Source organism: Cetorhinus maximus, chromosome 1 (assembly GCF_964194155.1).
Source record: "Cetorhinus maximus chromosome 1, sCetMax3.hap1.1, whole genome shotgun sequence".
NCBI classification, from domain to species: domain Eukaryota; kingdom Metazoa; phylum Chordata; class Chondrichthyes; order Lamniformes; family Cetorhinidae; genus Cetorhinus; species Cetorhinus maximus.
Window position 1 is genome coordinate 62,421,263 of NC_135879.1, and position 14,856 is coordinate 62,436,118.

Here is a 14,856-nt window from a genome sequence, read left to right on the forward strand (position 1 = left end):
AATGGCACCCCATCCAGCACTTCAAAAATTCACTCCCTCCACCACTGACGTACAATGACAGCAGTGTGCACCATATACAAGATACACTGCAGCAACTTACCCTGCATCCTTCAACAGTGCTTTGCAAACACACAACCTCTTCCACCTAGAATGGGAACACCACCACCTGAAAGTTCCCCTCCATGCCACACACCAACCTGAGCGCGAACCATATCACCATTCCCTTACTGTCACTGGCTGAACCCCTTCCTAAAAGCACTGTGGGTATTCCTACACCACATGGACTACAGCAGTTCAAGGTGGCAGCTCACACCACCTTCTCAAGGGAAATTAGGGAAGGGCAACAAATGCTATCCTCACCAACAACACCCACAACCTGCAAAAGAATAAATTTTTTAAAAACTGTGGAGGGCACAAACTAAACGTTCAGGCTTTGTGGATGCAGTCTTTAAACATCTCTGCCAGGATTGCCTATGACAGCTTGGCTTCTCAAAACACCAACTCATCCAAGCGTGCATGACCCTTGAATTTGGCACCTGACACTCAGGATCTTCTGGTTCCACGTGTCCCGCCCTAGAAGCATTCAGGCTCAGGCCTTCTCTCAATGCAAAGTTGTGCGGAGTACAGCAGACCACATCTGCCTTTGCTACCTTTTCAGCACATGCATTTGCGCACCATCTGACATATCAAGGCACCTTTAGAATCCCCTAAGGTCTTTCCCTCGACCATCCTGATGGCTACATGGGGATAATTGAACACTCTTCTGCCTAGTTTTACATCACCTGGAGTGATATCATCAAATATGGCATTAACAGTTTGGTCTTATCCACCAAAACTGAACCACCGACTCTCCTCTCCTGTCCAAATAAAATGATGGTCCATGCCAGATGAACATGTTACGACATCTCTCCACATGCTGGGCATTCACTTTCAGTATTCACTGTTGGACATAATGGACGTCTTCCTATTGATGCAAGTCACATGGTTCTCAAGGGTTTTCATTGCTGCACAGGTCCAATTGAATGCCCCTGAATCCTGGGGAAGCTAGCAAGCCTGTGGAACTAAATGACCCTGCTTATTTATTCCGCCCAGAACGTGCCATACATCAGTGCTTTGCCAAGAGTAATCTGTCACCATCTGAACGCATGACCTTACATCTCCATAAATTATGTCATGCAGGCTTCCTGTCGATGATCAGAAGGATCTAGAACAGTGAAGTACAGTACCTTAATCTCAATGGTTAATGCCTTTCAGGGATGTAGACCACAACTTTAGTCAACATGAAGAATTACACAGACCTGATGAACCATAGTCTCTGTGCATATAGCTCCATTAATTCCCTCAAAAATGCATTGCCTGAAAACTCCGGCGGGATTGTAGTGGTGTGGGGGATGGGGGTGCATACAGGCAACAATGAGTGGACTGGTATCTCCGTGCATGGTGCCTCTTTCTCAAGACCTTCTGTCTCTGCTGAGTCCCCTTCCATAATTATGGTCAAGAGTGTTGCCCTGGATGGAAAGGCCGTTGAAGATGATGATTGTTTCTTCTGGAAATGGTGAAATGGGAAGGGTTCTTAAAATTCTTGATTTCAGAAATTTATAGCAGTTTGGGAAACTTCAGAAAGAAATTAGTCAAAGAAAATTGCAAACAAAATTTCTGTTGGCTGCATATTCAATGGAATTGAGCTAAGTTAAGTAGGGTTTTCGTAATGCAACTTGGGAGTGCAGCGAAGGTTGAGAAAATTAATGCTTAGTGAAGTTCTGAGTTAAGTTACTTAAACATGAATTTTCTCAGAACAAAACGGCACAACTTGTTATTTATGCCATCTTTTGCAACATTTTGGAACTTCAGGGCCTTTCCGACAAATTGTCAATACTGATCACAACAGTCCTACTCTCACGTGAGCTGACACACTCTTTGCTAGACTGGGCCAGATGCTTTAATCATCCAACAACTTTCCTAATCCTTAAAGCCTACTGCAAGCCTCCACAGCAGTTCTTAAGTATCGCCCCTAAAGTTACAGGGTTAGTCCAAAACATAAATCACTCTGGGTATACTTGGAATTTGGAGCAATATTTCTAAAGTTAAATTTTCAATAGAAAACACTGGCATGAATTTTAGGCTCCGCTGCTAGCGGGCTTGTAGATGGGGGAGGGGGGAGGGTTTGAGCATAAAATTCCTTAGATGGGCTTCCTGCTGGGATCTCAACTGCCCCAACCTCTCTGCAATTTTCCCCACCCTTGCCCCAATTGAGGCTGTTAAGTGGCCAAGTATTGATCATTTAAGGGCAGTTTCTCATCCAGCTTCAATTTTTAGGCTGGCGGGAGAAGTTCCGGGTTTGGGGGAAGCCCGAAAATAATTGGGTTCAGGCCTTGGGTGGGAAGGGGGGGGTGTGTGTGTGTGCGCGCGCCTCCATCTCTATCAGGAGCCCCCTTTTAACTTCCGGAGCCACGCCCCCCCTTATGGTCCAGCAACCACAGGACGTCCCTCCCCAACCCAGCTTCTCCAACACCACAATCCCCCACCCTGTCCACCCCTCCCAGGCCTCCCTTACCCTCCCCACCCTGAGACCCCAAAAACTAACCTCTTCCTGGAATCCCGGGATTTCGGCTCCGGGGAATGCATGCAGTCCAATCAGATTGGCTGGCAGCTCTCGAAAGCGGGACTTTCTTCCGAGTGAGGGGTGAAAGTCCCATCTGCAGCAAATTAATGCTCGTTGGAGCATGAAATCACTGCGGGCAGACAATGTCAACGGGGATGTGTTCCCCACTGACTCTTTGGATGACAGGATGGAAAACACGACCATCCTAAAAATCCTGGCCATTGTTTCTAGAACACATGAACACATGAGTACAACAAAGGAATGTTTTAGTTTTTTTCTGAATTATTTATGTTAGGCAATGTCAGTATCCAATTTTTCAAAGTCAATGTATTAACTGCATCTTTTCTAATCAGTTGGAGAGAATAACAACTATCTGAGAGCCATTAAATAATTTAAATAAAATAATTTTGTGGGATCCAAGAGCTCAAAAATTTGAAAGAAATTTTTCCTCGCTGTATAATCACATTTTTTGTTGAATAAACTCAGTCTTTCCTTGCTTCAACATTTAATCAAATACAACTAAATACATTTGTGGTTTATCGTTCAAGTCTTCGTTCTTTATTTTCTTTCAAAAATAATTTCAGGTTTAAATGTAATTTAACCAAAAGCTATCAAGTAAATTCAAACACAATGCACATCAATAAGTGTTTTGTAATTTTAAGCTCAATATTAAAATTTAGGATCAAAAACAGTTGTCAGGTACATCAGAGGGAGCATCCACTATCACCTCCATGAGTTTGAGACAACATGATCTATATGAAGACACAGGCCACAGTCAATTACTATGGATACTTAGCCAAGTAATCAATCTGTGCTAATGGCATGCTTACACTGTGAAGCACTTACCTCTTAAAAAAAAGTACATTTAATATAAATGCAGTGCAATGTTTTAACATACATGTAAGGTAATCACAGTCATTAGAATAGAGCAAATCATGATTGTACTTTCCTGATAAATACTTAAGCATTTGTCCTTCCTTCATGGTCTCAGTACGATTACATCTGGTGTATTCGATGAAACCTTGAGGTAATATATCAGCACGTTGAATTGAATAGCTCCATCAAGAGTGTAGCAATGGACTAAACATACTTATAATCTCCATGTTTAAGTTCAATGACTTCTAACATTATATTTCAAGATGTGCTAAGGTATACTCACTGAAGCTCAAGCTCATGCAAATCCTCAGAGCAACCCAATTCTGAACCAAACTAGAAGTTTAAACCAGTGGATTTACCTTAGCGAAGAGCTTCCCCAAGCACCATGCTTGTCTGTCAATATGTTGATAATCTTCTGTATCAGCTGAGTGGATGTCACATGATCTCGATACTTTGCAGCTCTTATTAGGTGATCACACATCTTTTCCTCTTCACGTCTTTCTGCTGAGTACTGGGCACACAGAGACTATCGAGAAAAAAACAGGAATAATATTGTATCTTTTACTTATAACCTTATAACTCTTACAATCGGGCACTTCAAGCCAGAAAGGCTGTAGGGAATAGGGTCACATTGTTGTTATCTAGTTCACTGATGTTACTACTGGACAAGTCAGATCCCAGGGTGAAACATAGCTTGGTAGATCCTTACTTTTATTCTTTGTACAGAAATGTGGAGAGTAGCTACTGAACAGAGCCACAGGAGTCAGCTGATAAACTTTTAACAATAGAATAAGATATTTATTAAACAGGAAACAATGAACTATATTACAATACTCTTTCATCCACAACTATACCTTTGCAGATATATACAGATTTGTAAGGATAACACAAGTTACAAAAGTTATCTTGTGCTCTAATGTTCACAATACGTGCACAGTCCATGTAAACCAATAGGTGACCTGTGGTCAGACACACCACACTCTGAAACCAAGTGACAGATGCCACCCCAAACAGATGCTATGGTTAAAAACAAAAAGCTAAAAGCTACTGCGGATGCTGGAAATCCAAAACAAAAACAGAATTACCTGGAAAAACTCAGCAGGTCTGGCAGCATCGGCGGAGAAGAAATCAGTTAACGTTTTGAGCCTTCATGGTCCGTTCTGCCGAAGGGCCATGAAGGCTCGAAACATTAACTGATTTCTTCTCCGCCGATGCTGCCAGACCTGCTGAGTTTTCCAGATGCTATGGATCTCTCATCAACTCCCTCCAGACACTTGTCATACTGTGAGCCAACCCATCTCACTGAACTCCGTTCTTTCACAAGGGGTTTCCAATCTCTACTCTTGAAGAACTCACTTCGGAACCTTCTCGCAAATGATGCTTTCTCTCGGACGCCTTCTACAAGGGTCCATCTCCAGGGTTGTGAACTCTCCTTCCGATGTTCCTCTCCCCTGACTCGCCACATGCACTCAAGCTTCGCCTTCCACGCACACACTCATATACTCAGCCATACCAACGGAACACTACTGCTTCACATGCCCATAGTAAGGAGCCACGAACTTAAGGCTGTCTCTTCGGGTCCAATGGTTTCTCACAAGCCCATTTTGCCTTGATTCTGCTCCTGCAGCTTTCTCTCTTTAATTCGGAGCCTCTACTTCTTACTTTCAATTTCACTGAACAGGACCAGTTCAGATGCCTGTTCTTTTCCCTTGACTTCAGTGTCTTCCTGAGACTTTCTTCTGTCCCTCTCCCGGTTTCTGGGACTTTCTGCTTTTCTTCTAGGAAATCTGCTCTCTGCAGCTCCCACTCTTGTGTTCAGCTTCTCCAGTGCCTCACTGTGTAATGGTGTTTTCCTTCTGAGTCATCTGACACCGTTTCGCGCTGTTTCGCTTTTGGGGTCTTTCTTTCCCTTCTGCACAGGGCTCCCTTTAAATCTAAAAAGTTGAATAAGATCAAACTGCCGGTTCCTGGCCTGAAAATGAGAATATGCCCCAACAGCACATGTGCTCTGGCCAGCACATGCGCAGAAGCCAAAGATCGCAAAAAGGAACGATCCGCGCATGTACGGCCTTTACAGGGCAGGTGCATGGGTGGAGAATGCTGAGGCCTACTGGGAATTGTAGTTCCCAGTCTCCAAGATCCAATCTCTATTTTTAAAGATAAATCTTTCTTTTTCTGGAGTCTGCAACATACAACACATGCATAATTCATATTAGCTAATTCATATCAGTAAGAGGCGCACGATCAGCGAAGGGAAGCTTCGGCCTGAGTGAGACAGAGAATGAGCAAGTATATTTAGGAATTTGGTTCCAAGTGGGCATAGGTGGAAAGAGGTAGTTTAAGTAAGGTTTACTGCAAGAAGTGTGACTTAGAATAGAGTGCTGGGAGTTAGGGAAGGAAAGGAAAGAGGTGCTCTTTTGCTTTCTAACTTTCTCAGCTTTCAGCAAGTGGTTGTACTCTGCTACAGGATAAGAAGCTAGTTATTTGGTGAGTATCTGGTAAGTGACGAAGGTTTATTTTATTCCTAAGGTTCAAAAAGTCTAGCAACTGGTGGTAAGGTTAATAAAATATATAAACACAAAAATACATGATTGAATAAAATAATTAAATAGTTAATTAGATCACATTAAGGATGTCAGGACAGGTGATGTGTCACAACTGCAGCATGTGGGTGCTCCTGGATGCCTGTTTGATACAGGGCAAACACATCTGCAGTAAGTGTTTGACATTTGAGTGGCTTCAGCTCAAAGTTTATGACCTGCAGGCTGAACTACAGACACTGCCACGCATCAAGGAGGGGGAAAGATATCTGGATTCTATGAACCAGCAGGTAGTCACACCTCTTAGGACAGGGTCTTCTGATTCGGTCAGTGGTCAGGGACAGGAAAGTGCGACTAGGAGTGAGGCAGGTAAGGAGACTTAGGGCAGGAATGCAGAAGTCTCAGCCCTTGCAATTGTCCAACAGATTTGAGGTTTTTTCAGCTTGTTTGGATGAGAATGGGGGCTGCAGGGTAGATGAGCTAACTGGCCATGACACCATGGTACAGGAAGCCATTAAAGTGAGGGGAGCAAAAAGGAATGTAGTGGTAGTAAGGATTACTATAGTCAGAGGGATTGACACCATTCTCTGCAGCAAAGAGCATGAGTCCAGACAGCTGTGCTGCCTGCCCAGTGCTAGGTTTCAGGACATCAGCTCAGGGCTGGAGATGAACTTGCAGTGGGAGAGGGAGGATCCAGTCGTCGTGGTCCATGTAGGTACTAACAACATAGGCAGGACAAAGGAGGTGGTTCTGCATAGTCAGTATGAGCACCTAGGCACCAAATTAAGCAGAACCTCAAAGGTCATAATCTCTGGTTTATCACCTGAGCGATGTGCAAATTGGCATAGGGCAAATCAGATTATGGAGATAGCTGTATGGCTCAAAGACTGATGTAGGAGAAGTGGGGTCTGGTTCATGGGGCACTGGCACCAGTCCTGGGGAAAGTGGGATCTGTACCGTTGGGACGGTCTATACATGAATTGTGCTGGGACCGGTGTTATGAGCCACATAACTAGGAAATAGAGAGGGTTTTAAATAGTGGGGGCAAGGGATCAAATTTGGGAAGATGTGGTAAATCAAAGAGCAGATACAAGGCAAAAGAAAAAAGTATTATGGGAAATGAAAAACAGACCGTGACAGGAAGGTATAGAGTGTACAAATCTAACAGTAAATCAATAGATGAAACGAGAGGTTATAAAAAAAGGATAAAACTAAAAGCTCTATCTGAATGCACGTAGCATTCGAAACAAAACATGAACTGAGGGCGCACGTAGAAATAAATAATTACAATTTGATAGCCATTACAGAGACATGACTGCAGGAGGACATGGATTGGAACCTGAACATTGAAGGCTACAGGATATTTAGGAAGGACAGGAAGTGAGGAAAAGGTGGAGGGGTGGCTCTGTTAGTTAATGATGGTATTGGCACAGTAGAGAGGGATGACCAAAGTTCAGGAAACCAGGATGTGGAAACGGCTTGGGTAGAGATGAGAAATGGTAAAGGCAGCAAGTCACTTGTGGGAGTTGTGTGCATGCCCCCTAATAGTAACCACATCGTAGGGTGGAGGGTAAAGGAAGAAATAAAGAGAGCTTGCCTGAAAGGCACAGCGATAATCATGGGAGATTTTAATTTACATACAAACTGGAATAGTCAGATGGGCAAAGATAGCCTGGGTGAGAGGTACATTGAATGTTTCTGGGATAGTTTCTTAGGACAGCATGTTCTGGAGCCAACCAGAGAACAGGCTACACTAGACCTGGTGTTGTGCCCCTAGGTAGCAGCGACCAAATATGATTGAATTTTACATTCAGTTTGAGGGAGAGAGGAGTGGGTCGAGACTATGTTTTTAAACTTAAATAAGGACTATTATGAGGGCATGAAAGCTGAGCTGCCTAAAGTGAATTGGCAAATTAGGTTAAGGGATAGGTCAATAGAGGTGCAGTGACTAATATTTAAGGGAATATTTCAGAATGCACTGAATAGATACATTCCAACGAGTAAGAAAAAGTCCAAAGGACGGACACACCATCCGTGGTCAACTAGAAAGGCTAAAGATAGTATCAAACTTAAAGGAAAAGCATATAGTTGTGCAAAGATAAGTGGCAGGTCAGAAGATTGGACAGAATATAAGGATAGCAAAGAATGGCTAAAAGACTAATAAGAGGGGAAAAATTAGGGTATGAGAGAAAGCTAGCCAAAAATATAAAAGCAGATAGTAAGAGTTTTTATAAATATTTTAAAAAAGAGAAGAGTTAACAAAGTGAGCGTTGGTCCTATAGAAAGTAAGTCTGGAGAATTGACAATGGAAAGTCAGGAGATGGCAGATGAATTGAACAGGTATTTTGCATCAGTTTTCACTATAGAGAATACAAATAACATCCCAGAAGCAGCTACAAACCAGGAAATGGGAGGGAGGAACTCAGGAAAATTACAATCACCAGAGAAGTGGTGCTGAGTAAATTGTTGGAGCTGCGGGCTAACAAGAGCCTGGGTCCTGATGGACTTCATCCAAGGGTCTTAAAAGATGTGTCTGGTGAGACAATTGATGCATTAGTTTTAATTTTCCAAAATTCCCTAGATTCGGGGAAGGTCCCATTAGATTGGAAATAGCAAATGTAACTCCACTATTTAAAAAGGGAGGGAGACAGAAAGCAGGAAAATACAGGCCAGTTAGCTTAACATCTGTCATAGGGAAAATGTTAGGAGCTATTATTAAAGAAGTTATAGTAGGGCACTTGGATAAGCACAAGGTCATCAAGCAGAGTCAACATGGTTTTGTGAAAGGGAAAGTGTGTTTAACTAACCGTCACAACTCACTGAGGATAGTGCGCTGCAATATCAAGCCCCACTGCTCCCCGAGCCACGACAAATGCGAAAAAGCTTGATCAACCCACCTAATTGTTTAACTTAAGTTAACAGAATATGAGCACCAGGTTTGTAAACTTAAGTAAATAACTGTCCATTGAACAAATTGTCTTTAACCTAAACTCTACCCCTTCTTAAATCCTAATACACACACAAACAAGACACATTAAACACATAAAAACATGGATTTTAAGGTTGGGATAAAACAGTTGAATAGCACCAATTCTGGAGTACAGGATTTGATGGGTTGATTATGATCGATGTCTTCCAAATTCCTTTCAGTTCCTTGTTGATGACACAAGGTGGTCTTCTAGCACTTTCAGACTTTAGTTCACTGGTTGAGCACTTGCCTTTCAATGTTTCTAACAGTGATTGGCCTCTTGACAGGGGTTTTCAGAGAGAGAGAGAGAGAGAGAGCAGGTTATAGAGATATGAGGAGAAAAAGCCAGCTAGCTATTATTGTAGTACTGGAATCTTATGCACACAGGAGAGGGGGGTTTTAGGTCTTTTTCCTTTCAGGCTAGGAGCTATTCTGCTGCACTGCTCTCACACGAACCCTGGTCACCTGGTCAGGAGCCAATTAAAACGTTGTTGCCAGGCAGTTCTCCATTAGACCAGACTCCCCCTCGGCTCTATCCTGTCTTTCATGGTACACACTGTTCCAGGACAGCAACATTGTATATATATCCCTCACACTGCTCCAGTAGACATGTCCTTCAAACTGCAGCTATTGCAATTTTAATCCACACTCCAACAGAAATAAAAAGAGATGTTCTTTACACAACTTATTGGAGTTCTTTGAGGAAGTAACATGTGCTGTGGATAAAGGGGAGCCAGTGGATGTACAGTACTTAGCTTTCCAGAAGGCATTTGATAAAGTGCCATATCAAAGGTTATTGTGGAAAATAAAAGCTCATGGTATAGGGGGTAACATATTGGCATGGATAGAAGATTGACTGGCTAACAGGAAGCAGATTTAGGCATAAATGGATCTTTTTCAGGTTGGGAAGATATAAGGAGTGGTGTGCCACAGGGATCAGTGCTAGGACCTCAACTGCTTACAATTTATATAAATGACTTGGATGATGGAATGGTTCCTAATTTGCTGATGAAACAAAGGTAGTTAGGAAAGTGAGTTGTAAAAAGGAGGCTACAAAAAGATATACAAGTTAAATGAGTGGACAAAGGTCTGGCAAATGGAGTACAAAAATGTGAAATTGTCCATTTTGGCAGGAAGAATAAAAAAGAAACACATATAAATGGTGAGAGATTGCAGAGCTCTGAGGTGCAGGGGGATCTAGGTGTCCTAGTGTATGAATCACAAAAGGCTGGTATGCAGGTATAGCAAGTAATTAGGAAAGCTAATAGAATGTTATCATTTATTGCGAGGGGAATTCAATACAAAAGTAGGACAGTTATGCTTCAGTTGTACAGGGCACCAGTGAGACCACATCTGGAGTACTGTGTACAGTATGGGTCACCTTATTTAAGGATAGATGTAAATGCGTTGGAAGCAGTTCAGAGAAGGTTTACTAGGCTAACACCTGGAATGGGTGGGTTGGCTGATGAAGAAAGGTTGGACAGACTAGGCTTGTATCCGCTGGAGTTTAGAAGAGTAGAAGGTGACTTGATTGAAACATATTAGCTCCTGAGGGGTCTTGACAGGGTGGACGTGGAGACGATGTTTCCTCATGTGGGAGAATCTAGAAATAGAGGTCACTGTTTTAATATAAGGGGTCACCCATTTATAACAGAGATGAGGTGAATTTTTTTCAGAGGGCTGAGAGTCTTTGGAACACTCTTCCTGAAAAGGTGGTGGAAGCAGAGTCTTTGAATATTTTAAAGGCAGAGGTGGAAAGATTCTTGGTAAGCAAGGGATTGATAGGTTATCGGGGTGCAGGTTTGAGGTTACTATCAGATCAGTCATGATCTTATTAAGTGGCGGAGCAAGCTCAAGAGACTGAATGGCCTACTCCTGCTCCTTGTTCGTATGTTCATGGGTGATGATAATCAGAAAAATTCTTATCACTATATTTTTCTGACAGTGTACACTTTCATCCTCTGAGACATGTCCAGGGCAGGTCTGTGTCAATACAAGAAATCACCAGCTATCACTCCATAGATGATCCTATGGAGAGAAAAGCAAAGCTTACATATTTCTCCCAGGCAATAACAGGTTAAATGTTTATTGACATGGAAAGTTATTAATTGGTTATTAAAAATTAGGGGTAGGTTAATTGGATAGCCCCTGAAAACAGGCACAGGAATCACAATTCATGATTAACATTCACCCAATGGTTGGGTTGCAAACAGCATGCTACCTATAGCCAGTGGTAACCACACTGTTCATTGGCATCACACATCAGCAGCGGATCTGAAATTGTACTTCTACAGATTGCATGACACTCACTGACGCACACTTTCCTCTATCCAGCAGGAGAAGGTGATGCAAACTGAAAGTAACAGGAACTAACCAGAAAGAGACAGGTTTGCCCGCATACTCTAATAGAGGCGACATTGCTACATTTATTGGAAATGCAACTGCTAAGCCTGTGGCTAGTGGCAAAGCTGAATCAATTGAAGATGACAGCATCCTCAAACTGAATCCTCCTCACCATCATTTCACAATGCACCTCTTATCTTTATATGCCTCTATGCCCCACCCCAACACCATACAATAGCCTCACCCTGTGTCTTTCTCCCTTCACATACCCAAGAAGCACAGCCAGACCAGGTTGTGGGGGAACAAGAGATTGATGATGAAGAAGATACACCATCGTTCAATTTCAGTTATCTCTTACTCCATGGGGAAGACTGACTAGTGGTTTGTGTAGAAGCCTTAAAGTCAGGGAAAGGCCCTTCAGCGCTTGCCACACCAGACTTTTGTAACTTGAAACAACAATGAAAAGCACCAAACACTTGTAAGACTGTACTAATTGCTACAATCAGCAGCTAACCATTAAGTAGCTGGTGATCCCTTTAATTAGCACTAGTGGAGGTGAGCGTACTTCCTGCTGATAATGCTTAGCCATATGAAGAGTCAGTGCTGGCTGAAGTGTCAAGTTCCAAAAAAGCAGCACTGGCATCAAATGGGCAATGCACACATTGACATCATGACCTGCCTGCTCTGTATACTTCTGATGGACCTTTGTTGTATGCAAGCTAATACCTTCACCAATATAGTGACTTGCAACAAAAGTGTGCATACATGCATCAGATGCATTTTGTTCCCAAACTGCATTTGCAGTGCCCAAACGACTACCAAGCCCATTTTTGTGCCTAAATCACATGAAAATCCGAAATTTAAGTTCATGATTACACTTAGTCACTTATGAAAAAAATTCATAATGAGTTACAAACAGCCAAAAACATGCCCACTTAATGCATTCAGCATTAAAACATAAATATTTAAAGAATCACTATTCCCTTTCCACAAGTGACATTTTTTGAGGAGATGGGGCATGGGATTGCACCAACTACACAGTGTCAATTAGGTGAGCAATGCATAATGAGACAAACATTTCACTAAGCTTTGTAAACTTATTTTTTGTATTGAGTCTGATTTTAAACTTTTAGAATGCTTGGAATAGATCTGTTCATGTGAGAATTACCAAACAAAAAGTTCAACCCTTGCACGAAGGGTTTTGCAACTTTGCACAAAAAATAACAAACCATGTAAATGTGCTTAATTTAAGATGTTAAGCATTATAGAGAAACAATGTTGCACTTCAAAGAAATGTTGAATGTTATTTTTTACACTCAGATATTTACTCTTTTACATTACACATACATTTTTGCATTAAATATGTGTTTGGAGTGTTGTGTTAGAAATGTGATTATTCTCTTGTAAAAGCATTCACTCAGATAAAATTCTGTAAAATTATTCTTGCTGGTGTGTAATTGGAAGGTGGACCAAAACGGCAGATTGCATGCTGTATAAATATATGGTGGTACCACCTTCACATTGCTGCAACAGTTTTACGAGCTTGAGAGATCTGGAAATTAAATTTATTTAATTATGTTTCCTTTTCTGAATGTACACTTTTCAAGAGCTGATCAATGTTTTTCACCTACATATGCAGCAGAAGTGCATTCAGGAAATATGATAAGGGTGCAAAATAGAGAGAGAAAACAAGCAGATGAAATAAAGTGTACAGTAGATGTCTTACAAAGTGCCCTATTATTTACAATTGGGAACCTCCTCCACAATTTACCCATTAACTTTTCAAGTCTGACATATAATCCATAGATATAAATCATGTTAGCAAGTTACTCTTTCTCTTTTATCAATCTCTGTCTCTTTAAAGAATATTAAAGAGAAGTTTGACCTAAAACAAGTGATAAAAAGGAAATCAAACAGCACTTTGTAAATGGCAGGATGGACTTGCATTGTGGTAAATGGTAAATGTAATGGGGAACCATGTACCTGCACTAGCATAGTATTACAAATATGCTGTGCTATGCTACTTGACTCACTTTAGGCCACATTGACAGCTTCTACTGAACTTTGATCCGATGTAACAGGCCTGACAAAAAGCTTTGAAGTATGCCAGCTACATCCTCTAATTTGGTTCTAATTTTCTCAAGTTTCAATGGTCCCAAAGGATGTTATTTGCGAGAGAAAACTCTCACAATGGGCTCCCTTGCTACTGATGCAGATACACATCTAATAAGCTTCACGAGGGTAAAAAGCGATTCAATCCTACAGTTTATAGATTTTTGGACTGGAACTCCCCTATCTCAAATTTAACATTAGTTCTGTTTAACAAAAAAGAAATAACATGAGAAATTCTTAAAACCTCCAGGAGATGGCATATAAAAATTAAAGCTTAAGAATACAATAGTGAACTAAAGTCATCCAATGACAAAGTCTGACAGTCATGTTCAAGTGATGCCTTTGTCATCTCTTGTTTTGAAGTACTGATTTGCTTCAGTATGGAAAGTATAATCCAATGAAACAGTTATAGCATGATAATAGCCATCAAGGTTAACGTAGGTAGAGTACTCAAACAGCATTTGTCGTCTTGGTTTTAGAGGACTGCCTGTGATGTGAAAATACAAGGCTTTAAAAATAATAGTTTGTATAAAACCTGAACTTATAAATTTATCTCTAATACAGATAAACTGATTTAAAATAGAAGCTGCAATAAGTACCATTCTTTGTTTCCTAATTCAAGGCAAGATGGATGAAGCAGTTTGAGCTTTAAAATAATTACCCTAGATTTGACACTGGTGTCACCAATGCAACTCCATCACCAGTTCGATAGGAAGTGTTTTTCTACAGAGTACAAACACTACTTCTTTGGGAAACATTCTGCAAATAATTGAATCTAGTAAACTTCCAACAGAGATATCAAAATTCAATGCAAGGTTTCCTTCCCTTAGACCTCTAGACATATAGTTGGAAGCAAACCATTCTACAATTACTGCCATTTGGTTTTTTTCTCTATGCTGCTTGCATAAATAACAGCCAAATTATGAAGCTGAAATGCACACCTTGTGAACCTGAGCAGCTTTCGCACACCTTGAGTACCATTTCCATTCACTGTAAAGCAGTCATGCAAAGAAATATGGATTCTATTATTGTGTAAACTTTGTTTGTCCAAATACAAGATAATCCTCAGGAATATACATCCAGCAGCCTGAAATTATGTAGTATGAAAGTTTAAAAACTGAGGCGAATATTTTAAATGTAGCTTTGTTTTGTCCTTGGCCAAACTATCTTAAGTTGTTTCATCAATGACCTTCCTTCCATCATAAGGTCACAAAGTGGGGATGTTCGCTGATTATTGCATAATATTCAGCATCATTCGTGGCTCCTCATATACTGAAGCGGTCCATGTCCAAATGCAACAAGACCTGGACAATACCCAGGCTTGTGCTGACAAGTGGCAAGTAACATTCATGCCACACAAGTGCCAGGCAATGACCATCTCGGACAAGAGAGAATCTAACCATCGTCCCTTGACA

General features: G+C 41.3%; 1 protein-coding gene across 1 annotated transcript in view; it reads right to left on the bottom strand.

The window, feature by feature from the left end:
- lrba (LPS-responsive vesicle trafficking, beach and anchor containing) overlaps nt 1-14,856 on the bottom strand; it is a 913,498-nt gene that overhangs the window by 478,729 nt on the left and 419,913 nt on the right. The window contains exon 36 of the mRNA XM_078541260.1: nt 3,838-4,004. Coding sequence (XP_078397386.1) covers nt 3,838-4,004 — 167 coding nt within the window. The remainder of the gene's footprint in view (nt 1-3,837; nt 4,005-14,856) is intronic.